This window comes from Mixophyes fleayi, chromosome 5 (assembly GCF_038048845.1).
Source record: "Mixophyes fleayi isolate aMixFle1 chromosome 5, aMixFle1.hap1, whole genome shotgun sequence".
NCBI classification, from domain to species: domain Eukaryota; kingdom Metazoa; phylum Chordata; class Amphibia; order Anura; family Limnodynastidae; genus Mixophyes; species Mixophyes fleayi.
Genome location: NC_134406.1, coordinates 142070912 through 142096462, shown reverse-complemented (window position 1 = coordinate 142096462; position 25551 = coordinate 142070912). Strand labels below are relative to the sequence as shown.

The window sequence follows — 25551 nt, the reverse complement described above, 5'->3', positions numbered from 1 at the left end:
CCAGCAGCACCACTGACCACAGAAGGACAGAGCACAGCACACAGCACCACTGGACTGATACTGCAGAACACAGCACAGCACAGCACAGCACAGCACAGCACAGCACAGCACAGCACTGCACTGCACTGCACTGCACTGCACAGCACTGCACAGCACAGAACTAAACAGCACAGAGGACCACCTAACACACCCTCCCTCTACCCTGATCAATGCCCGAGTGAAGATGGCGGCGACTAGCGGGGAATTTATAGGATCCGAGTATCGCGAGATCCGACAACGGGATTATGAGTCAGAGCCTCAGTTTCACTTTTGAATTTGGCGCCAATACCCGGATCTGTCTCGGATCCGACTCGGATCCGCAACGTTCGGGTGGGCTCGGATTTCATAAATCCGAGTGCGCTCATCCCTAGAAATTACATGCAATTTGCTGTCCGACTTGAATTAGGCCCTAAGTGTAGACATCTGTACCTTTAAGTTTAAGAGAGTAAGAGAGCAAGACTTTTGCTAAGACCATCCTTAACAAAATCAAGAATATGTGAAATATTGTTCACAGAATATCCCCCAAGCTGCTGCGGACCAAGGACGCCATGGACAAAATGGGAGGACTGCTATGACTTCTGCTTTTTCAATCTTCTTTAGGGTTTGGGCAATGAAGGGAAAAGGAGAGAAAGACCCTAATTGGAAGGCCCACGGGAGTGTCTGCCACAACGGAAGTGAGGAGAGCCTTCTGATGCTCTTCTAGCTCCTACTGGTGCGGGTAACAAGCTGCTTGTAGGAGGAGGAAAGCATCGCTGGACTGCAATAGTCATTAGAAAACTTGCTGTATCACATTGTACATCAGACTTCGGGTAAAAAGGAATATGCATTAGTTTAAATCGAATTTCAGCCAAAACTAAATTCTCTGTTTTCGGTAGAATTAGCTGCTAAATAATAAATATTTGTCTTAGGAATCAGACATCATTAATAATGTGTGTACATCGTAAATGTAAGCTTTTTCCTTACTTTTCTGGTCAGACATGCAATTAACAGAGAGCACACAAGCACATCTGCTATTCACCTGACTGTGTTGGAATTCCCTCCTGCTTCCTCCACAGGGACCAGTTTCTATCTCTGGAAACTGCTAATAGGAATTTGTCATCAGCAGAAAATGCCAGCTGAGTAACAGTCAGGTTGTGAAAAGACAAGCTCTGGATCTGCTTCCAGCTTGTGGTACTCCACAAAATAATTACAGCATGTTCTCTTTTGGAAGCCTAAACAGGAGGAAAGAAATTGAAAGTGGGTCAATCCCTAGCAAGCCTGACCTATCCAAACAGATCGGTGTTCATGAAAAAATGTGTAGCAGGGTTTCTTCATTGAAAGATCTACACTAAAAACAGACAAAGTCTTATTTTATCTACACAAGTAATAATGTTCTAATTGGAGCCATAGTCTACATAGTAGGTGACTCGAATAACCATATATAAAGTTTTTCTCACCGCTGTCACCTACTTATTACCTTACATGCCGAAGCAATGACTGTTCTGGAGTTGTTACAAGCTACAGAGAAGATTTCATAGCCATGTCCGTATCTAGAAATAAAGAAAGAATCTATTTAGGAAGATCTTCATTATTATATTTATAAAAAAAACATTTTTTTTACAGCATTTAGCCCACTTGTCTCCACAATTCGATTGCTATAACACTTTATCCCATTTGCATTGCAAAAAGTCAACAAAAAGCGATTTCATCTGTATACAGCTCACATGAACAAATAAGTGATAAGCACTTTACAATTCTTAGCAATTTTGATCAAAGGTGTTTAAGTGGAGTGGGGGAAACAAGGAAAAAAGAAGGGGGAGTTAACTAATTGTGAAATAATAAATACTAAATTGGAAAATGAATACAAAATTGTTTTCAATTTATGTTACTTACAAAATAAGACTGTGTAATAGAAAAGGTATAGTATACAGGGTCAAACCCAGTTACTGAGGTTCTGGCTGCGAGGACAGTGCTAATGCAATTGTACCACTTTGAAATTTTTATTTCTTAATTTTTAGTTTATTATTTTTATTTTTTTTAAGCTTTTTTGTATAAATTCTTTCACACAATAAACAGGTATTGGCAGTATTCCAAGAGGGCAGACCACCTTGATATTTTGCCACTGCAAGAGGGGTGGGTGTCTATGAGTGATTTGACTTGGGAGATATATCTAGATTGGGTATGCGCTAATGAGGTGTTCGATCTGGAGATACATACAGAAGTCCTGCTTTGTTTGGGAGAATTTGCATTGAAGAGATTGGAAGCTAATTAATTCACACACTAGCATGAGGCCTTCAATGTTCTGTATTCTTACGTCCTGCCAGTTCCAATTTGAGATTCAGTATTTTGTATTTTATGTGAAAGATATTAATGGAAGGATTTATGGAAGGAATGTTATTTGAATTCCTAGAGAGTCTAAGAATTAAAGAGCAAATATGAAGTTCATAATGTGCCCAATGAAGCACAATAACAGACCTTTTCCACATTTGAATAGAGAAGCAGGAAAGGAAGCCTTTTTTATAACGTAGAGAGGAAACAATGTTAAATAGACAGTGTGTGGGGCTTCCCCACCATAAATAAAGTCAACCACATCATTCTTCATTTGTGCACAGAGAACTGGATTAAGTCTACTTGCTAGTCATTTGGCACAGATCTGGAGGTAGATGGTAAGTTTTGTGGGTGGTAAATTTGACATCTGGTAGGATCCTTATCAGGCTTAGGTATAGTTACTATTTGTAATTCAAGCAACTCCCTTTGCCTCTGGTAAAAAAATTTGCACATTTTATCTGAGCCCAGAGTGCATGAAGTTTAAAAAGGTGATGGGATATAGTGGGCATAAAAACCTGTATGGTCTTATATGATTGCTTGAGGAGGGGTGGGGGGGATGTGTTGGAGTTTTCTTTAAATTGTAACATTTAGTGTAGTAAGAGGCAAATAAGTTATCTAGATAATAGGGCTATATAAGGAGGTTCCTTTATCATCTGTAAATTTAAAAGAGTCAGGCTAATCATTTGTTGGTTCTATTACCCGTTGTATAGAAGGTAGACAAAAAACGAGCAACTAATTTTTCTATTGGGTCATTTATGTGGTGTCTCTAAGGGAAGGTAATTTAGACTTGGACAGAGAGGTCTAGTTAGTTAGTTGTTTGATCTGTTGTTAGTTTCTCTAGTTCTGTTTGCATGGCTTCTTATTCCAATTTAAGCAGAGTTGCCCATTGGATCATAGTACCTCTAATGACTGCCTTCCATGTGCACCACTGTAATGGTAGAAGTATTTTTGTGTCTGTTCTGCTGGATATAGAATGGAGTATTTAATTGTTGGGGAAGCTCTGGGAACGGCTAACAGGTTTCCATACAGTCTCCAGCTTAATGATGCTTGATTATTGCAGGACCTATTTGTCTACTCAGATCAACTTAATTCTGGTGTATGTGCTATGGGCTGAGAAAAAAGTATTCCCTCTCCCCAATGTGCTGAGATTGGGAATGGTCAAACAGGATGTATTGCTTGGAGGAAGTAGCAGATCTATGCATTTTGTAATCCCTTGAGGTTAAAGTTTCCTAGGAATATTATGTGCATTTGTTTTAGTGAATATTTTATGTATAAATGGAATCTGACTGGTGTAAAAAGCATAGAGGGACACCAGGGTTACTAAGCTATTTCCTAACCCCCAAATTTTTTTTCATTAGTTATCACAAGATTCAATATACCAACAAGTCAAAATATTGGCACTGGCTTAATCCTGTGATGACAGGTGAACAAGTGTGATGTAGTTGTATGTCCTTTACCATGATAACCAGAATAAGCAAATCCATTCAATATGCTGTCAACAAGGCTACCAAATCTTTATTTTATACAGAAGCCACAATGTAATAACTTTGTATGGGAACACAAGGCTGTGTGGAGATACTTGAAATCACAGAGGAGATTTTCTTCCTGGCGTGAATTAGAATGTCTATTACTTCATCCGAGACCCCTTTAGATTTTAGTAATTGCCTCTTAGTCTCCATGCCATCAAACTCAGAGAGTTTGGATTTGGATGTAAAACTGGACCCTGATGTATGAGGTCTGGCCTGATCAGTAAAGGCCATGGATGTTCCAGCACCATTCTCTGTGCTACAGCGAACCAGGGACACCTTGGCCACGTCAGGAGGATCGCTATCACCTCCACTTTCTCTATCCTTATTTTTCTGAGTATCTGAGGGATGAGTGGAAAGGGAGGAAACACGTACCCCTAGTTTGAAGTTCCACTGTATTGATAGGGCATCTATCCCTAGGGCTCTGATGTTTCTGTGACGGGAGTAGAAGAGGGTTACCTTGGTATTACTTCCTGTGGCCATAAGGTCTATTTCTGGTGTTCCAAATCTGCATTGTACCAGCTGAAAGACTTCTTCGTACAGCTCCCACTCCCCTGGGTGAACTTGGTGTCTGCTCAAGTAATCCGCCACTACATTGTCTTTGCCTGCTACGTGAAGGGCTGAGAGAGATCTCAGATTTGCCTCTGCCCATGCCATCAGAGCGGTTATTTCTGCCAACATTGTTCTGCTCTTGGTACCACCTTGCTTGTTTATAAAGGCAACCACAGTCCTGTTGTCGGAGAAGACTCGTAGATGCTTGTCTCATAGATAGGGATGGAAGTATTGAACCGCCCGCCAGACTGCTCTCATCTCCAAGACGTTCACTTGAAGAATTCGCTCTTAGTCTCGCCAAGTGCCCTGTGTGACCATACCTTGCATATGAGCACCCCCACCTCGTGCACTGGCGTCTGTGGTAAGGATATACCAGTCTGGTACTGAAAGGGTCACACCTTGTTTTCTCAGGCCCAGGAACTGCCACCAGTGTAAGGACTGCCTGGCAGACTTTGAGAGATTAATTTTGGAGTCTAGGGACTCCACTGTATGATCCCACTGCGCAGAGAGGTTTGCTTGAAGAACTCTCATATGCCACCTTGCCCATGGGAGTATTCCTATTGTTGAGGAAAACATTCCTAGGAGGCGCAGACATGTTCTCACTGACACACGAGGTTGGATTTGAATCAGGTGTGCTAACGACTGGATCTTGCCGGCCCTTTCTTGAGAGAGCCAGACTTTGTCCTTACGTGTATTTATTTGCACTCCTAGAAATACAAGCTGTTGTGATGGTATCAACTGGCTTTTTTCTATATTGACTAACCAACCGTGTTGTTGCAGAAACTGAATCACTTGAGATGTAGTTTCCCAGGCTGTTTCTTCTGATTTTGCCGAAACTAGAATATCTTCCAGATATGGCCACAAGGTTACTCCTCTTTCCCTGAGCGCCGCCATTAGCACAAGGACCTTGCCAAATGTTCTTGGAGACGTGGAAAGGCCAAACGGAAGACAAGTGAACTGGAAGTGATGCCCTAGAATGCAAAACCTTAGGAACTGTTGGTGATGGGATGTGACCGGAATATGGAAATATGTATCTTTGAAGTCTATTGCCGTTAGAAAATCTCCTGTTTCTAGTGCTTTGAATTGTGTTGACAGATTCCATCCTGAAATGTTTTGCTCGCACATAGCAGTTGAGAGCCCTTAAATCTAGCACTGTCCTGAAGGCACCTGATGGTTTCTGGACAAGGAACAGTCTGAACTTCTCGTGGCGACGGCACTGATACAATAGCTCTTGTTCTCACCAGGCCTCTGAGACTTTCCTCCAATGCCTGCCAATCTAGGGAAGACGAGGGACTTCTTGATTGAATGCATTTGTTGTCTACAGGGTATGTATGGAATTCTATAGCATATCCCTTGGTGACTTTCTCCTGGACCCATTTGTCTTGTGTGGTCTGAATCCAAAGTTTTGAAAAGCGTGATATCCTGCCACCCACTGGAGTTAGTGGGGACTGAATTCGTAGATTGTCATTGGGGTCTTTGCTGTCCTTGCTTCCCCCTTGTTGGTCTGAAGGCCCGAAAGGACTGTCTAACCATACTATCCTGTTGTCTAGAATATCGTCTCCCTGGCCTGTAGGTACGGGCTTCCTTAAATTGCTGTTTTGGAGGATAAGAAAAGAAACGTCTCACCTTTCTGTCCTATGGTAACCCATTAGCTTTGCCACTTGCTAACCTCTGCATAAGGTTATCCAGTTTTTCGTCAAGCAGAAAACTGCCTTCATATGGAAGCGTTGTCAGACGGCTTTTAGATTGGTGATCTGCCACCCACGGACATAGCCAGAGCGCCCTTCTTGCTACTACTGCTGAAGTCATGCTCCTGGAAGAAAACACAATTGTTTCCAACGCAGCTTCACACAAGAAATCAATACTTTTTTGCATAATCTCTAGGGATACGAGAAGATACAGTCTATTTATCTTATCCGTATATAGAGTATTGGCCCATAGTCTCAGGGCTCTAGCTACCAAAGCCATGGCTACTCCAGATTTTAGGGTTTATGCATGAGGAGATAATTTCCTGAAGGAAGTCTCCATTTTCCTATCCATAGCATCTTCCAATGGATCCCCATCATCCAAAGGGAGAGTGGTCCTTGAGGATAGGCCAGCTATAGCTGAATCCACTTCAGTCACTGAACACCATTTCAGCATCTTCATCCTGAAAAGGGTACATGCGATTTAGCCTCCCCATGTTAGGGTTACTTTTGTCTAGAGCCTGACATTCTAGTAATGAAATCTATAACTACTTTATGCATATGGAACACTCTAGACTTGCCTCGGTGCTCTGCAAACAATGCATCCTGCAGTTTGATTGGTACTGCTGGCTCTTTAAAATGCTTCAGTATAATATTTACAGTATCCAAATTAAACATTCTGGGCTCCTCTTTCACCGCAATCTCACTATCGGAGGCCGAATGCCATTCCTGAGTAGATCTGAATGTTTTGGAGGACGGCCCTGGCCTTATTTCCTCCATATCTTCCATTGTAGGGACCCTGGCTCTTGTAGCTCTCTGTTCTGTGGCCTGAAACTCCTGCATTGCTTTAGCCATCCATAAAAAGAACTGCCTGAATTGTTCAGGGGGGGCAGGCTCCTCTACAGTTTCCGGGGTGCATGATGCACATAATGGGTCAGTACAATCCTTCGGCAACCTGCCATCACAGGCTGCACACACACGTTTGTTCACTTTACATTTCCTTTTTCCCTGCACAAGCTCCACAGAGGTACTGTAAACACATAAAAAAGAAACTAAGTAACCTATCCTTAGGAATAAAAAGGACCCCTTACTAAGGGCTTACCTTGGGGTGTTCTTCGGCTTTTTTGTGGCGGGTTCTTGGTCCATAGTGCACTAATAGCTGCTAAGTCCTGCAGCATCCAACACCAAGCAAAAACTGAACATCATTGATAATAGACTACAGCTGCTAATATGGTGCCTCCTCTAGACATCATCATAGCGAGTCTTAGCATACTTATCACCTGATTCTTTCCACAGGTGAGTCTGCCAGAGAATCAGCACTGCTGGCAACGTATAGCACGTGCGCGCGCACTGTCCTCCATGCGCCTTGTCCTCTGGGCGCTCCTGTGTGCACAACTCCGGGAGTCTCATAAGATTCAATCAAAGAGAACACCCGTGCCCAGCTGAAACTGCCCTGCAGCCAGCCCAGAGGAAAAAGACATAACCTCAGGTAAGCCCTCTCGAATAACATAACAAACAAAAATAACAAACACTCACTACACTATCCTGTCCTAACACTGCTGAGACAGGAAGAAAAGACACTGAGGAAGAGGAGGAGCTGCCTTATATAGGGGCCAGAAGGGACAAATTTCTTCCTGTCTACACTAACTGATCAGGGATTAACCCATTGTAAGGGCTGCCATGGAGTAGGGAAAGGAAATATTATTTTTGGCATAAATAATATGCTTCTTTTACTTAAAGGAACACTATACATTTTTTTTTATATTTCATCACTATCCTCATTTTTAGTTATTTAGTAAAATGTACTTTTTCATTTTCTTGTACTATGAACATTTTGTTTTTGAAATTTTTCATATGATAGTTATGACAATTGGAGCTATATCCAAATTACACACTATATACAAAGCCAACTGGATTGCCCCATATAGTATATTACATATGAGGCAGAAAATATACTTTCCATTAAAATAATGGTGACTGTACATAATGACTACCTTTCAATTTCTAAATTCTAAAATGTTAGTGTCTATTTAGGCTGAAATAATATACATACAGACTGCAAAAGAAAATAAGGTGGAGAAGAAAATATTGCATATAAGTGATTGGACAGAAACAAAGTTGGTAATCACAAGCAGATATATTGAACTTACAACTTTTGAACCTCAGGCCACAATGTGTTCTGCAACAGGTGATCTTCTGTTGGGGGCTCTGCAAAAAAGATATTTGTTCTGTGACATGACTAACGAGCTTTATCTTGGTCAGTGATTACTATTAAAGAGTTGAAAAATGTAGTTTCAGAGTAAATAAAAGGGGAGAATTCACAACTATGGATTCAACATAGCATATTAATAAAAATTGCAAAGTAAAAAAAAAAAAAGTAATAACTCTACCTAATCCATCAAAATCCCACATACTATCAAGGCTGATTATCAACATCGTAGACATACAATCAATAATATAAAATGATAAATATAAATAAATCTAATAAACCAATGCAAAAATGGTCACATCTGGCTAGTAGTAGTTTGAAAGTAACAGACAGGCATTTGAAAATGGTCAATCAAGACGGTTATATGGCCATCTGATTGGCTGCTTGGCATGGGCAGTTCTACTACTTGGGCAGGAGAGTTGTTTGCTGTAAAGGAGAAATCCACCTAGGAACAATATTTTCCAATCACTTGGTCACAATAGAAACAAGTATACAAAAAGTGTAATCATGTACAGAAAAGTTTCCTAGATAAATGAATTTTGGGAGTCATAGAAACCTAGTGGTTGCTCTTTGCTCTCACCTCACCTCAAAGATTCTTTAGTCAAAACAGCTTGGTGACTGTCAGACAGGTTGCCTACCTGGTTACTGGCAGAACAAGTGTGAATACTTCGGACTGTTCCTGGGAATTGTTCATGGTGAATATAAGGTCCAGTTTCGGGTAGAATGGAAGCTACACCTTTTTATTATAACTTCGCTTTCCCCTTTGTTATTTTTAAGCAGCACTGTATAAGCAATACTACAGTAAGGAACAACCACTAGGTTACAACAGGGTTCTACAACTGATTATCTATCAAGGAAGCTCTTAAAAAGCCTTTATTTCTATAAAGAATGTGAGAGGAATACTATAGAACTATCAGAGAAATTCACTAAACAATCTTCACTTTGCATTTCTCTTTTGGTTTCTTTTCATGTTAAGTGTGCATGTAATCAGTTGTACAATACCACTTGATATCTTACAAGGACATGTACATATTCCTATTACACTATATCTGCATGTTAAAGGGGACTATTCCCTATTTTTAAAAATCAAATATTTAAAATATTTGCGTTACATTTGTTTCTTATAGGTTGTTTTGTTTTGATTGTTTACATTTTTTACAATACTGTTTTACTGTACATTAGTATTTTTGTTAAACTTGATGTATAATTTCATTGCACTCTTATTTTATTGATTGGTATATTTGAGGTAGCAATAGTAGCACCATTACATATTCAACTTTTTGTGCTTAACAACCATACTTCTATTATGATCAGTGTAATCAGGAGTGATAACGATCAGAAAATGTTGTATGCAGCGACTTCAGAGCTTATTTGCTCCTGTGTGACAGGGTAAAGCATCCCCCCTTCAATTCAACCTGTCGGCACAGGAGCGATTGAGCACTATATGTCTAAGATGCTTTAAACATATTTTTATGATTATCATCTTATGTAGCATGTGAAATTTTGGATTTGTAAAAAATACAGCATTTTTCCAGTTCACATGGCATTGTAATTTTACAATACTTTACTTCAAAACTGCAGTATTGCAAGTCCAAAAAAATGGTTTGGACCATTTTATAAAGGATAGGCCGGAGACATCTGTGATTCTGTCAAAGATATCATCACTTCTTGTCATTGTATTGGAATTAGCAACACAGAGAATTTGCAACCAAACCCACAGACTTATCATTTCTATGCTGGAATAGGCATTTATAGGTTTAACATGTATTATTTAAAGTTTTACCAAAAGGTGTCTTTCAAAGGTTAAAGGAATAGGTTAAAACAGAGTACCATTACTAAAATTTGTAATTTCCCGGAAAAAAAATGCAATTTGAACCAATATTTATTATAACAAAACTAATGTTCTCAGTTACCCATACAAAGACTTAAGCGCTTGATAACTGACCTGTTAGGACAAGGGGATGGAAATAAGGCTGAGAATACTGGTCAGACATACTGTTGTAGGCTTCCACTTCTTGACCAGTATTCAAATTATCTTGGAAAAAGAAAGGTAAGAGTCAATATTAACATAAGGTGGAGTAACACCCTCATTTGTGGGTGATTTACAAAGCAAAAAACAAGAGTATTGTAAATGCCCTTTGTCACATACTGGGAAAACTAATTTTGCTCTGCAGCAGATAACACAACAGCTCACATATTTGGATGGTCAGATAGCATCCTCTGCACTAGCAATTACACAGGTCTGCAAAAAAAACTATTTTTGCAGAGCTGTTTTGGTTTAGTTGACTGATTGTTACGTTTTTTTTTTTTGGTCCGCTGAATCCAAAAATGACAGCCGTTTTGTCCTGGGACGTCAGGTTTTCGAACAAACGGGTGGTCATCATTTAAAAAAATCTCTTTACGCAAATATTTTATTGACATGAAAAATATTAACTCATTGGCACAGGTGACGACAAAATTAACACCACACTCAAGTAGATTGCTTGTGAAATTGTCAATTTTTAAACTCTAAACTTCTTTTTGAGCTTTTCCTCTTTTAGGTGGTGATAAAGAGTGCATAAATAACCTATTATTGGGACTAAGGGTGGTAACTAAATACTTGATAATCTGGATTTCAGCAGTTGGCCAGTAATTAACATATGAAAGCCTATAGCAAGCTTCCAGACTCCGCCCACAAGAGGTGTTTAGTAGACAAATAAATTAGCCTGGACATGCTTTGCATGCTGGATTTCGGACTGATAGGTAATGTAGCTCCTAGGTGAACAGGCCTACTTAGGCCCTGGCTAGTATGGAGTGTGCATGGCATGAAAGGTGAGTGTGAGCATGTTATAATGTGTTGTTGAATGGAGGACATAAGAATGAATGATTTTTTGTTGTAAGTGATATGAAAGTTTAAGTGAGAATGAAAGTTTGGGTTGATATGGACAGTTATATGGACAGAGTTACATAAATGCATGCCTGGTTGGGATAAATGAAAGCATTTGTGTTTGAATTTGGATCGATTTGTTAGGCTTTGGTAATGGAGACGTTTGTGATATGTGTAAAATATCATGTGTTAAAATTGGCCAATGGACATTGTGCGTTTACTGCTGAATATAGAGCTATTTGTGGTGGATTGGCTAAATACTGCTTGTAATGAGTAATGGGTTTGTACTGAGTTCACATTGTTTTGTAACTGTAATTGTTTAGTAGGCCTTGTGGGCCTACAAGCATGGCAAGTCAGCCATTTTGGATGGTGACTACATTGCATAGAAAGTGATGGTTTAAGGAAGTGATCAGATTGTTAGATATGCATAGAAAGTGGGTTTATGCACCGAAAGTGTAGTAGTTTGAACTGGTTGAAACGATGTGTTTGAAAATGGCCACTAGACTTTAAGTGAGGTATGTTTGTGGTCTGTATGGATTCTTCCCCTCCCCCGTCACTACACAATACATACACACACCTTTAAACAATAGTTAGTCAAAATACACACAATTACATATATATCTATATTACAGGCAATAAGTATGATATATATTGCACTAAATCTATATTGCGTGTACAATATTGTTACGCTGTTTATTGTTCTATAGTATAATACAACACACTTTAAACAAATCCTATATCTTGTCGTGATTATACTTGAAACTTGTCGATATAAAGAAATATAAAAATGATATTTCATGGGTTAATTCAGAAATACCTTTTGCGTGGAGTTGTTAACGGTATTAAATGGTCATACATATATTTGCCAGTATATTAAGGAGATTGTAACCCAAAAAGGAGGGAAAAATACTTTTACAGGTGGCTTCCGGAAGATCCCTGTACAACATCCAGCAGTAGTCAGCCATCATCGTAACACTCCATTTCCCTTGATACCTTCTTTCCATTTCTTTTATATCTTGATGGAAACTTTCTCCCTGCTCCCAAATTTTCAGGAAAATAGTCAAGGTGTGAGTTGAGAAAATGGACTTTTAAGCTCATGGAGCAACAAAGCTTGTGGAACGCTTTCAACATTGTTTCCACCATTTCCTTGTAATTTGGGTCCTTTTATTTTCCCAAAAAGGTTTTTTATGACCACAGTAAAGGCAACCCACGTTTCTTTTTGAGTTGGAGTCATTGAACTGATGAAGTCTTTGTCGGATATGAGTTTTCGAATATCCGGGCCAACAAAAACCCCCTCTTTCAGTTTTGCCTCCGTTAAATCTGGAAACTTGGATCCCAAGTACTTGAAGCATTCGCTATCTTTGGGAAGTGCCTTAAAAAATTGCTTCATTAATCCTAATTTTATATGGAGTGGTGGTAATAAAACCTTCTCAGGGGGTACCAATGTATCTCTGAGAACATTCTTTTCACCAACAACTAGACTTCTTGGTGGCCAACTTTTTCTTTGCTTCCAGTGATTTTGTCAGTCTCTACTGTCCCATAAACATAGAAAACAAGGGTATTTGGTGTACCTAGCCTGTTGTCCCAGCAGCATACACAATACTTTTAAATCCCCACATACCAACCAGTTTTGGTTTTGATAACCCACTTTCTTGAGTACCAACTCCAAGTTCTCATAAGTCTCCTTCAAGTACACTGAATGAGCAACAGGAATGGACGCACAATGGCCACCATTGTGAAGTAAAACTGCTTTTAAGCTTCTTTTGGAAGAGTCAATGAAAAGCCTCCATTCAGAAGAATCATACTGAATGTGGAACTGAGCCATCAACCCCTCTAAATCACCATGAATTCTCCACATATGAAACAGAAACTGTCAGGCGAATTTACACACTTTCTTGGAGGCATTGCACTAATTTTGAACCACACAGACAATAACAGGATGACGACTGAAATGAAATACAAGATTGTGGAGGAATCAGAGAACAAGTTAATGCATGAAAGAACATGTCCGGGCAGGCCCTAGCAAGCACACTCAACAATGCAGTGATCACCATCAGGACCAATAAACATGTATTTTCATGTTTTTGGGAGCACTGGCAGAGAAAATAAATTTGTTTTTCCACGTTCAGTTTTTTTTCCCAAAGTATGATGAATTTGAAATTTAGCGATTTCCAGCTACCTGTTTGACCAAGGCACATTTCGATTGTGAAAAAACCTGACGTCCCAGGAAAAAATGGTGGTCATTTTCGAATTCAGCGCACCAAAAAACATAAGAATCAGATAAAATTATGAAAACAGCTTTTTGGTTGCAGACCTGTGTTGTAATTATTATTGCTCTGGATGATGGTTAGTTCATTAATAAGTCAACAGTTTTCCATCAAGTCACAAAATTTGTCTGCATGGCCAAATCACCAACGCAAAATATTGTTTTGAACACAACAAATTTAAATGAGCAGTTAAGAGGCATTACTTAAGCTTTGCACTGAGCATAAGGCCCTGGTTTTCCTCCACTTCTTAATGCTTATTAATAGAGAATAACTTGATGAGACCGCTAAAATAAAAAAAAAGTTAAAATTTAGGGGGTGTCCAAATATTCCAATGGTTTTAAGAGTGCAATGGCTACGCAAAGAAAACAGATGTCGTGTGACGCAGCAATTGCAAACACTAATCTGTGCACCATTGTAAAAAAATGGCATGCTTTGTGTTAAGTTACCCTTTAGCCTAATAGAAGCCTCCCTTGAAAGCCGCAAGAAGCAGATGTTTCAAACAGGAATAATAAACTTATTGCTTTATTCACTATGACAGTTCAGATATATGCTTGAGAACTGGAAACTACTGATATCTCTGAACTGCTCCTAAGACAGGAAAAGCAAATGTGTAAATAAATGGTTTTCATTATCTTATTAATATGCATTTATAACAGTAAGCAGATAACTAATGTCAGATGTAGAATTACTTATTATACATTAGGTACACCAGGAAGTTTAAACCCAACATTACATATCCAGTCACTGCTCTGTATAACAGATACTTAAGCTCACTTTAGAAGAGGTAGAGATAAAAGATATAGAAAACAGAGTTGGTGAAATCACTTAATCAAATACCTACACAATAACATCACTACATCATACTGATGTAGGGTTAAACATATACGTTGACCACTACTCAGTGTAAAAATGTTTAATCTCATGTTTCTGCAAATTATTTTTTCCTGCAAATATGCCTTCAACAGATCATCTGGTTACTTATGATGCTCAAGGACTGATGACATTTGCAGACATACATATTTGAGATGCAGAAGATTACCTTGGTTTAGTTAGAAAAGCTTTGCATGTGTGGGGTGAGCTGTATATTACCCTTCTGTTGGGGACAGGTTCAGTTTAAGTTATTTCAGAGCAGCCTTGAAATTCTTCACCAGGGAATGCTTAAAGTCTAAATTAAATAAACTCATTGCCTTCATTTATATGTTTGTTTGGTTTTGATTTTTTGCTTTTAAAGTCACACTAACATTTAATAATGGATAAGGACTTTAAAACACTAGAAACTGTACTGAATGGATATTTACAAAATTCCATTGTTTCATAAACATAATTACAGTATATTAAATTAAGCTTTGCAGCATAGTAAATGCTGCAAATTCATCTGGTACTTTCTGCTTTTTTGCATGTTACACTGTAACATCAGTTAATTTCTTTAGATTGTGTTTCTCTGAAATGAGAATGCACATTGAGGGTTACAAGGTTTAATTTGTGAAGCTGTAAAATGCTGTGAAAGCCAGGAGAGTGATTGCACTGTTAAAATGGGTACACACCTATGCAATTATCGTGCAAATCGCACGATTCACAACCATTTGGTCAGATATGGCAAGAGTGTGTACATTCCCACGGTCATGTTTTATCATACAAAAACACATTGCATCTGTTGATTTGGTTTTATAAACTTCATAAAAATCACAATCAACGATGGTACAATGTCTTTTCAGCAAATGGTTACGAGAGATGAAGATCACAGATCTGATGGCAAATTGTGTAGGTGTGTGTGTATGAATCGGCATGCTCATCAGGACTTTCAGTCCTTGGTGAAATCATTAGAGACATTGCATATGAAGTATGATTGCATAGGTATGTACCCAGCTTTACAGCCAGACGATATGCCCACCTCATTACAAACATTGAGCCTGTGCATAATTAGCTAAAAGGTTCAAACTAAATGGAGACTGCAATGTGCATGGTTCTGTCCTTGCTCTTCCTATGGTGACAAAAAGGGTATGCCATTTATTATTATTTAATTATACTGCACTATGGATTCCACAGTGCCGGATACAGAAGTAACAAATAGAGGAGGCAATACATATAAGTAGCACAGATGAGTATCCGTAATGCTAAGGGGACTCTCACAGAATGCAGCAAAAGAATTGACAGGATGAACGAGGGAATCAGACAGTTGACAAACGTGGGACAATAGGTAGAGAGGACCCTGCCCGCGAGAACTTACAATCTAGAAGGAGGAGTGGTGAGAGACAGTAGGACCAACTGAAGAGAGATGGATATTGCAGACGAGGAAGAGAAAGTGATGGAGAGAATGGTTAGGAGGTGGTAGGATAGGCATGCATGAAAAGGTGAGGTTTGAGTGAGCGTTTAAAGGACTGAAGGTTGGGGGAGAGTCAAGTGAGATAGGGAGTTCCAAAGATTAGGGTAAGCAAGGCAGAAGTCTTGAGGGAAGGCGAGCATGGAAGGAGGTAACGAGAGGTGAACTGAGGGGGAGGTCAGAAGCAGAGCGGAGTAGCCCGGAAGGTATGTACCTCAAGACAAGGTCAGAGATGTAAGGGGGAGAAGTGTTAGTAAGGGTTTTGTAAGTGAGGGTAAGGAGCTTGAACTGAATTCTGAAACGGATAGGGAGTCAATGAAGGGATTTACGCAGAAGAGAAGCAGAAGAGGAGCGGCTGGAGATAAAGATTAGCCTAGCCGCAGCCTTCTGTATGGATTGAAGGTCAAAAATGTGAGTAAAAAATGTGAGAGAAGGAGGATGCAATAGTCGAGACGAGAAATGATGAGTAAATGAATCAGAATTTTGGTTGCTTCCTGAGAGAGGAAGGACGGATTTTCATGATGTTACGGAGGAGCAAGTGGCAGTATTTGGTGAGGGGCTAGATATGAGGAGTAAAACTGAGGGCTGAATCAAGGGTGACTCCAAGGCAGCGGGATTGGCTGACAGTAGAAAGAGTTATGTTGTCAACCAATGGGGAGATATTGGGAGGGATAGCAACATTTCCAGGAGGAAAAATGATGAGCAGGGATTTGGAGATGTTGAGTTTCAGGAAGCGCTGTGACATCTGGGTAGTTACAGCAGAGAGACAGCTAGATACCTGGGTTAGGAAATGGGAGAGAGGTCAGGGGAGGAAATATAGATTTGTGTGTCATAAGCATAGAGGTGGTGTTTGCATGAAATATTAAGTTCTTCAGAGGCTGTTATAGGTAGTATTAAAGTGGAAAGGGACTGTTAGGTCAAAGGTTGTAGCCTATGAAAGCAATGTAATAGAAGACACATCAGTGGGAGTATATTGCATACTTGAGTAAAATGTTTAGCATTGTATTTCCGGTTTGATTCTTCTTGCATTTTTTATGAACAATGTCAGTCATCTATATTTTAGACCTAAACTGCCATGTATGTCTGTTTTTACAGGATTACTTATTAAACACCAAAGTAATCGTAATTTGTCCAATGGAATGGTTCTTTATTGTAAGACTGGTTGAGCTTTGGAATTTCTTATCAAATGAGGTGGCAATGTCAAACAATTTTAAAAGGATGTTTATTTTACAACAAATGGTATATGTTGCCTTCATTAGACTAAACTGGCAACGGTCACACTGGGAATTTTATTTTGATTCCTGTGGATCAACCCTATTAGAATTTCTGAAAGGTTTAACCTGATGGATGGGTGTATTTTTTCATCCTTACTATATTACCACTAAATTGTTGTTGTATTTAAAGCAAGATATAAAAAAAAAGGTACAATTAGAAATATGAGTTGGATGCAATCAAGCTCTGGTGATATATTCAATTCTGCTGTCAATGTCCAAAACAAACAGATTTCTGCAATTATGACTTCAATGCACGAATGACTATAGGTTACCAAGCTCCTTTCTCACCATGTTCATACGTGTTTTAGTGTCTGTTATCTGTGGCTGCGTATAGTAAGCTGTATTTTAAGTTAAATTGCTCTCTGAAGTCTTCCAATATGGGTACGCAATTTTAATTGAAGCCATTTCGTAGGACGTAAATTAATCTCAACTACAGCTTACAAAACAAGAACAATACATTTCGGGTGTTCAAATTAGAATACCAATAAAAACATATAATCAAAGCAATTTATTTGGTTATCTAGTGTCTCTGCTTTAATGTAAAATGGCTTTAATGATATAAATAATGCCAACAGATGAAGAACATATTAGTAATGTGCCTTAATTGATTTATATAACTCTACTAATAATATTCAGAATGTGACTCCAAAGGCAAAACTCATAATACTAATGACAGGAACAAAGGAAAAAGATGACTTTAATGATGCACAAGAGGACTAAATGCTATCATTGTTACAGTTCCCAATCCTGTCTTTCAAATTATCTCAATCGGAGAATAACAAAAAAAAAATGCAGACTGGTACTGTCATGAAGAGCCTTGGCTTCCAAAGTAACACATGCACTTTTCCCTGAGGATGAAAACATCAATCTTACCGGGAAAGACGGCTTTATTTGACAACCCCAAAGCAGGCACAGTAGCACCTTCAGGAAGATTGGTGTTGTTCTGCAATAACAAAGAAGTGTAAAATCAATTGTGCACAAAAAAACTATTTTTCACTAGGAAAAGAATGCTTTTTATTTCATCACAAAATACCAAAGAAAAGTAGGTTTGAGTTCATATAGGACCTGGAAAAAGGTTTTATTTTTTTGTGAAAATAACTGTTAAAAATTAATAAAAAATAAATTTCTATTTCAGGAACTTGCTGTATCCTAGTTCATGGTTCGTAAGAAAGGAAATGAAACATTAACAGAACAGAAGGCTTATTATAGAATGGTTTAGTATTGTCTTAATATAAAAAGAAAAATCTAATGGTCTCTATTTTTTTGCAAATTATAAAAATAGAGGCGTGTAGAGTTAATGTAATTTATAATTTTTAGAAGACAGACGCTTGCGTAGAAAGTATACAGCAGAATCTTTCAAACTTCCATTTGTTTCTGCTCATTGGCCCAGTTTAATTCATATAACTACTTGAGAACAGTGCACAGACCTGTCTCATGGCAGTGCCCAAGGCCTAACTCATCTCCAAATTTGGATCCTGGAATTAAAGGAGGAAGGCAGATGTAGTGGGGCTAGTGTGTAAGAGTGGATACTGATACACACACTATATTATGTACGTATGTGTATATATATATATATATATATATATATATATATATATATATATATATATATATATATATATATATATATATATATATATATATATATATATATATACATATACATATATATATACACACACACACACACACATATATATATATAAATACACATATGTACATACACATACAGGAATGTCTGTGAGATTCACAAACTCTCGGGAGAGTAGGCCACCCTCCCATGTCCTGTCCGCTTATTAGTGAAGTGAGGGGGAATGGGGTGTCTTAATGATGCAGTTTGCAGCAGTTTGAACCTGCCCCTCATGGCGTGATCATGCGATCACAGCTTTGCGCCATTGGGGAGGGGCAAAAATGACATGCACTGCCATGTCACACCTCCTTATCGCAGGTGCCACTTAATATCACAGAGAGGATTTACATAAAGTTGGCAAGTATGAGATTAGATATAAGTTTGTAAATCATTCACCCGGTCACCATCATAATAATATCAACAATCACACTAGCTGAATTCCCTTTAAAGATGTATGTTTAGAAGCCTTTCAAGGATTCCAGTTGTCATCTAACAATTCTTCAACAAAGCCTTTTATTAGCAATTATAGTGTTGATCATGTCTGAGCTAGTCAACCATATATTTGAAAACTATTTACATTTCTTGCTCCATTAGTTATGTTCGGTAACATTCTGGTAAAGTGCATTTTGCAGTCACTGGCTTGTTTTTAGAACAATATTGCAACTTTGCGTGGATTATATCACATTAAATTAACGTGCTTTATAAATAATCACGCTCATGAAAATATGATGTTATAAAGGTATCATATGGTCTTATGACATCAATTCTTTAATGGTTACCTCCTGAACTTTTCAATTAATTTAATCTAAATGGAAACAATTTAGGCAAGTAAATTAAGCAGATGAGACTTGAAGGTCACAGGGAAGACACATATGTAAGAACCTTGAAAGTAATAGCTTGACAAAGTACACAAATTTAATGGATACTAAATCTTTAACAGCTGTTTTACAGGAAAAAAACAGTATAAAAAGGCACCACTTCAGGATGTAGTGAAATAAAATGTATTAAGATTTGCTTTTTCTTCTTTAGGAATGAATGAAACACTTTTCTGTTAATAAGAGGCTAAAAAGACGGATTCTTTAAATCTGTTATTTCCGATTGCTTAAGACCATTGTGTTGTGGCCCCTTCAGCATGACTGAGATCCAATCTTCCCTTATGGTTTATCATATGAATAAAAAAAACAGCTGTCAACACTGATTTTTAAATGTAAAGAAGTGTCTTCTGACAGCTTCACAGAACAAGAGAAATCATATCATGACAGTGCGTTTTCTAAGGCATAAGTTTTGATGCGATTTAACAATGAGGTAAATTATATTACGAATGTATTGTAGGCTTCATATTTATATTACTGGGTTTTTTTGTTTTTTTTATTCAGTTGCAGCACAGTAGCACAGTGGTTAGCATACCTGCCTCACACCACCGTGGCCATGGGTTGAGTGGAGTCTATGTTCTCCCTGTATTTGTGCGGGTTTCCTCTCAGTCTAAAAAAGGTACTGGTTGGTTAACTGGCTTCTGACAAAACAAAATGGACTGGTGTGTATGCTTGAAAGAGAATTTAGACTGTAAGCTCCAACAGGGCAGGTACTGAGGTGAATGATTAAATATTATCTGCACAGTGCTGTGTAATGTAATGGAGCTACACAAATAATTTGAATCAATAACAATAATGCCTCACTAAACCTGAAAATGTTTAGCACATATTGGAGCTCCGAACTTCAGATAATTAAAAACAGGATTCATTTTGACTCCGCCTATAAAAAGCCACAAAATGCTCAATTACAGAAATTAAAGTCTTAAAAGAGGTGCACTAGAAATCTGAACTGCAAAATACCCTGCATCAGTGTCCAAATAGTATGGTCTAACACACTTCAAGGTGCACACCTACACTCAGGTCTCAGGAAAAGCATCTGAAAAGTAGAATCACGCCTCAATGTGTGAAGAGGGTGGTGGGAAAAAAGCTGAAGAGGACCACTGTGTAAAACTCTAATCTCAATTCACTTTAGTTCCATCAATGTATTATGGCTAAAATGTTATTACATCACTCAGAGTGTGTCTGGAGATGCACTTCTCTGCTGAAGTATATGGAGTCGCAAAACGGGTCCCATTAAATGTATAGGACAAGACACAAAGAACCCAAAGTCTGATTTAGTGTTAAAGACTCCGTTGCAGAATGGAAATAGCCATGCATTCCTCAGTACAAAATGAGCCCCTTTAGATATAATTTTAATAATCTCGCTCTGCAAAATTAAATCTGGCCTTTGCACTGCTTCAGACACCAGTGCAACTACTCTGTACTTTACTATGAAGTCTTCACTCCACCTAACTCTTCTACCTTTACAAACGTCTGCTCTTTGATCTTAAATGTTATAACTAGTCCTAGTGAAGTTATAAGCGAAGTTCTTATGAATATTTGTTAACACCACAAAATGGCTCTTTTCAATTAGAGAATCACTGCCTACGACTCATTTTATCTAATGATATTCAGGGTGGGAGGCAGACACGACATCTCTAAACTTGTTCCCTTATTCATACAATCTACAATAACTCTTGACGCTCTTACTTAAACATTCCATGTTGTTACTGACATTTGGAGCTCAGCATTGGCTACAAAAAGCTGCTACCTTTACAGGAAATTAGACTTATCAATCCGAACCAGAAACATAGGAATTCATTAATCTAAAAATGCCCAATAGGAGGTAAACGTCTAGTTTAAGGTAAAACTCAAGAGACCCGTTTGCTGAAACATTGCTTCTGTCAAACAATTCAAATGTTTTTGTACGCACATTCACAAGGAGCTTGTCCACCGAAGTATTAGAAATTTGACTGAAGTTTTCAATGAAGTTCCTTGGTGCAGAAAATACTCTTAGAACTTTTTCATCAGCTCCAGATACAAACTGAAATCTACCAATCATGGCAATACACTGCATGTCATATCCATGAATCTGGGGCCTTGCAATTTCATGCCAAGTTACCTACGTAAAAATAAATAAATAACAGGTTATGAAACAAGTTTGTATGCAATAATAGCAGCATCAAGAAAAACACTAAAACAACTGTACATTATATACATACACACACATATATGTCTATCTATCGATCTCTATCTAGATATATACACACACACACATATATATACACATATATATATATATATATATACACATATATACATACATATATATATACACATATATATATATATATATATATATATATATATATATATACACACATATATATATATATATACACATATATATATATATATACACACATATACATATATACATACATATACACATATACATATATACATACATATACACATATACATACATATACACATATACACATATACATACATATACACATACATACATATACACTATATATATATATATATATATATATATATATATATATATATATACACACACACACACACATATATATATAGTGAGCTAGTACAATCATGATGTTCTTTTGGTGATCTGAAAAACAGGACTCTAATTATGTAATTATAGAATATATTATTTGTGCTCACTGAGCACTACCGACATTTGGGGTTTCAGCTGGCACATTATTCCTGTGGGTCTATTAACCACCGCAACAGAGAAGAAACGGGATTTCTTCAAAGGCGGATGCAAGATCAGACTTTTTTTTTTTTTTTTTTTTTTTTTTTTTTAACAGCACTACATCTTTCATTTCAATGTCATCTACAATGCCAGTTACTGTGGAAATTACCGCTTCCAGTGCAGATCCAGTTCTTCAGAATGTCATTGGCTTTTGGCTGTAAGGACAGTGTAAGAACCTTCAAAAAAGCCATACAGTGCTGTAATACGACTAAAGTATCATCGTGATCAAATGTTGTCAAAGCAAGGAAAATAAGTCGGGGAACAGATTTTTTTGCTCCATGTTATAGGACTTTCATATGGAGGATTGTATAGGTCATGAAAAAAAGATATTACAATAGCTGGATACATATCAATAAATGATTCTAATACATGGTGTTGCTGGATCCAACATGTTCTTCATATTGACTTCAGTTTAGTGGGATGGACCACAGAGCATTCTGTCATTATTGCAGACTTTAAAACAGTTTGTCCTTTTGGATGTGAGCCATAAAATGCATGGACCTGATCTACTATGCCAGATGAGGCTCTCATCATGGGTAGGCTAGATGTCACAACATCCTTATTTAAACATGTGAACAGCAATGGCTGTACCGTCTTCTGATCCATTTAAGAAATTATGACAGCAGCACCTTTTACTTTCACATATAACTTGTTCCATCAGATCACTGACCTCTTAGTCTTTCAATATTAAGTCATGCACTAAATGTTATTCATTATTTGCTCTCCAATGTTTTGCCCAGTGACACCTTCACTGTACACTATGAACCACAGAAACTCTTACATGCAGTCCTGCCCAATGGTTGCATTGAAACCTACATTTACTGTGGAGTAAAATTCTCTCTCAATATTGTTAAGGGTTATTTCGTCCATAGAGGAGTATAGTATTATATCAGTAATTCAACATAATGGTATACTGGCTTATGATATTCAGAACTCAACATACAAGAAGGGCAACATTTTAAGAACAAATATATATATTATTTTTAAACAAAATATAATATAAAATCAGTGTGGGCCCTCACACTTTCCAGATCCCCCCACTTGCTCTCGGACCTCCACTTACCTTGTCACTCACTCTGGAGACCACAGAGGAAGAGAATGTGGTGTACACTACACTGCATTGCGCAGAGAAGGTCACACAATGCAGAAGCCGGCTGCTTCCATCGTGTGCAAAGGCCAGCCTGTTGCCCATCACTGTCTATAGCAATGCGCCCTGATGTCCGATGCTAATGGTTTTGTTTTTTTCTGCCAGATCAAAGATGCACGAGCATGATCTTTAAGTGTGTTGCAAGGCGTCAGACGCCTGTTCATGCAACCTATGGTCCTGCTTATTGATAAAACATGACCAGGACTAGTTATTATTCAACAGTTAGTAGTTTAATCTGCGATTATTGTAAAGAAATATTGGCACTACAATCTACGTCGTCAAAACGCTCTCGTATATATTTCTATGATCTCTTTATGAAAATGTATACTTGTATAAAGTGCATTTTTTATTGCATTGTTAAAATGTTCTATTAGAGTGCTGTGTATCTCGCTACTGTATGCTAAAATTACTTCTATTAGAAGAGTCACCCTTGACAAAGTCACTGCTTCTAAGACAATGTTTTGGAGATTGCACAAGACAATTGCACATTGGCTTTAGCTCTTCTCTGTGGTCTTCACTACTTAACGAGAGACTGAAATTGTTAATCTACAGGTATGCGTGTCCCATCTGTAGCTAGAGCAATAGTAGTGGTTTGTGTTGAACAAATTTGTTGCATTTATGGCATGTTCTCTTCACTGTGCCTATGTTGCCTCTTTTGTGTTTTGTGAATGATTTTCTGTGACATATCCACTAACTGACCCCAGAGGTGCTATATGCCTTGAAAAATTACTCTGAACCTGTTCGGTTACAACTTCTGCAATTCAAACATGCTCCCATAATAAACATAATACAGATCATCTGATGTCAAACCCATTCATATCATTACATAAAAGTAGATTCTTTGAGAAGATGGGGGTGTGAAAACAGAAAGTGATTACAGAATAAATCACTATTTTAAGTGATAAAAACACATTCCCCCCCCCCAAAAAAAACAGCTGACTCACTGTTTGAATTATAAATTTATTTTGACTTTCAAAACCTCTAGAAATTCCTAGTTCTTTGTGCTAGCTGCCATCTTGGATGATGGCATGGCTGAGTAGAATTCATTTAGCAAAACCTGACATAAGCATTTTTTCTCTTCTTCTTTAAAGCAGCAATTCAATGAAAAATGTTCTCACTGTGACAGGTTATAAGAAGCAGCTTGGTAATTACCTTTTTGCATTGGTTTGTGTGTTTAGACTGCTATTCATAAGTCTTTAGCTTTTCCCAATGCAATGTAACCACTATGGCAACAAGTCACATGGTACGTGATGTAGTGAGCAGAGTGGCTTTGGATCATCCCTCTGATCTGTTTTCACTGGGACATCCTCCCTTCCTTCTCCCAATCTGCCTTGCAATAGCATAGTGGCAGAAGGAAGGGAGGATGTCCTGTGTAAGCCAATGTCTCTGCCTGGCAGCAATACTTTTTTTCCCTCCAGCAGATATTGAAAAGAAGATAATGGAGGATATCATAGAACAATTACTATCACATGCTGGCTTAAAATGTATTTTGCTTGCTATTTAAAGCAGGAATCCCATATAGAAGGTGAAATAGCAAGTTAAGTATATTTTAAGCATGCAGCATTTGTCTTAGCTGTTATCCTATATAACATTACATCCTTTTCAAAAGCTTTCTGATGGCAAACAAAAAAGGCTGCCAGACAAAGACAGACAATCTGCTATATAGATAAAGGCTCACAGTCCTCAGCATGCCATGTGATTCTGAAGGAGGATATCACAATGCAGACAGAGCTTCGGAGGGGTTTTCCAAAGCCTCTCTGCTCACTACATTATGTGCCACGTGACTGTGGTTGCAATGGCAGTCCAGAAACAAATCATTGAAGAAAAGACAACACAAGGGAAAATGGTAGATACCAACATTCTTCTTATAGCCTACCAAAATCATTTAAGTTAGATGGGACAAACCTGACTTTTAATGGGATTGCTCCTTTAAGCTGAATGCAAGGACAGAAAACAAGATGCATGCATCAACCCTCATCACTGCAACAAGATGGCCACATCCCATGGGAAGCTGGCCAAAGACATCAAAGAACAGTTTTTGAAAGGATAACTGTTCTCCTAAAAATCTTGGAGATAGTATATTAAAGCTCAAG

The 25551-nt window shown here is 38.0% G+C and overlaps 1 protein-coding gene across 2 annotated transcripts in view; it reads right to left on the bottom strand.

The window, feature by feature from the left end:
- Positions 1-25551, bottom strand: part of ELP2 (elongator acetyltransferase complex subunit 2) — a 98062-nt gene that overhangs the window by 16295 nt on the left and 56216 nt on the right. For both annotated transcript variants that reach the window (XM_075212898.1, XM_075212896.1), the window contains exons 13-18: positions 21460-21648; positions 17919-17988; positions 10264-10353; positions 8260-8317; positions 1496-1568; positions 1058-1250 (exon numbers count right to left, since the gene is read on the bottom strand). In XM_075212898.1, the coding sequence (XP_075068999.1) occupies positions 1058-1250; positions 1496-1568; positions 8260-8317; positions 10264-10353; positions 17919-17988; positions 21460-21648 (673 nt within the window). The remainder of the gene's footprint in view (positions 1-1057; positions 1251-1495; positions 1569-8259; positions 8318-10263; positions 10354-17918; positions 17989-21459; positions 21649-25551) is intronic.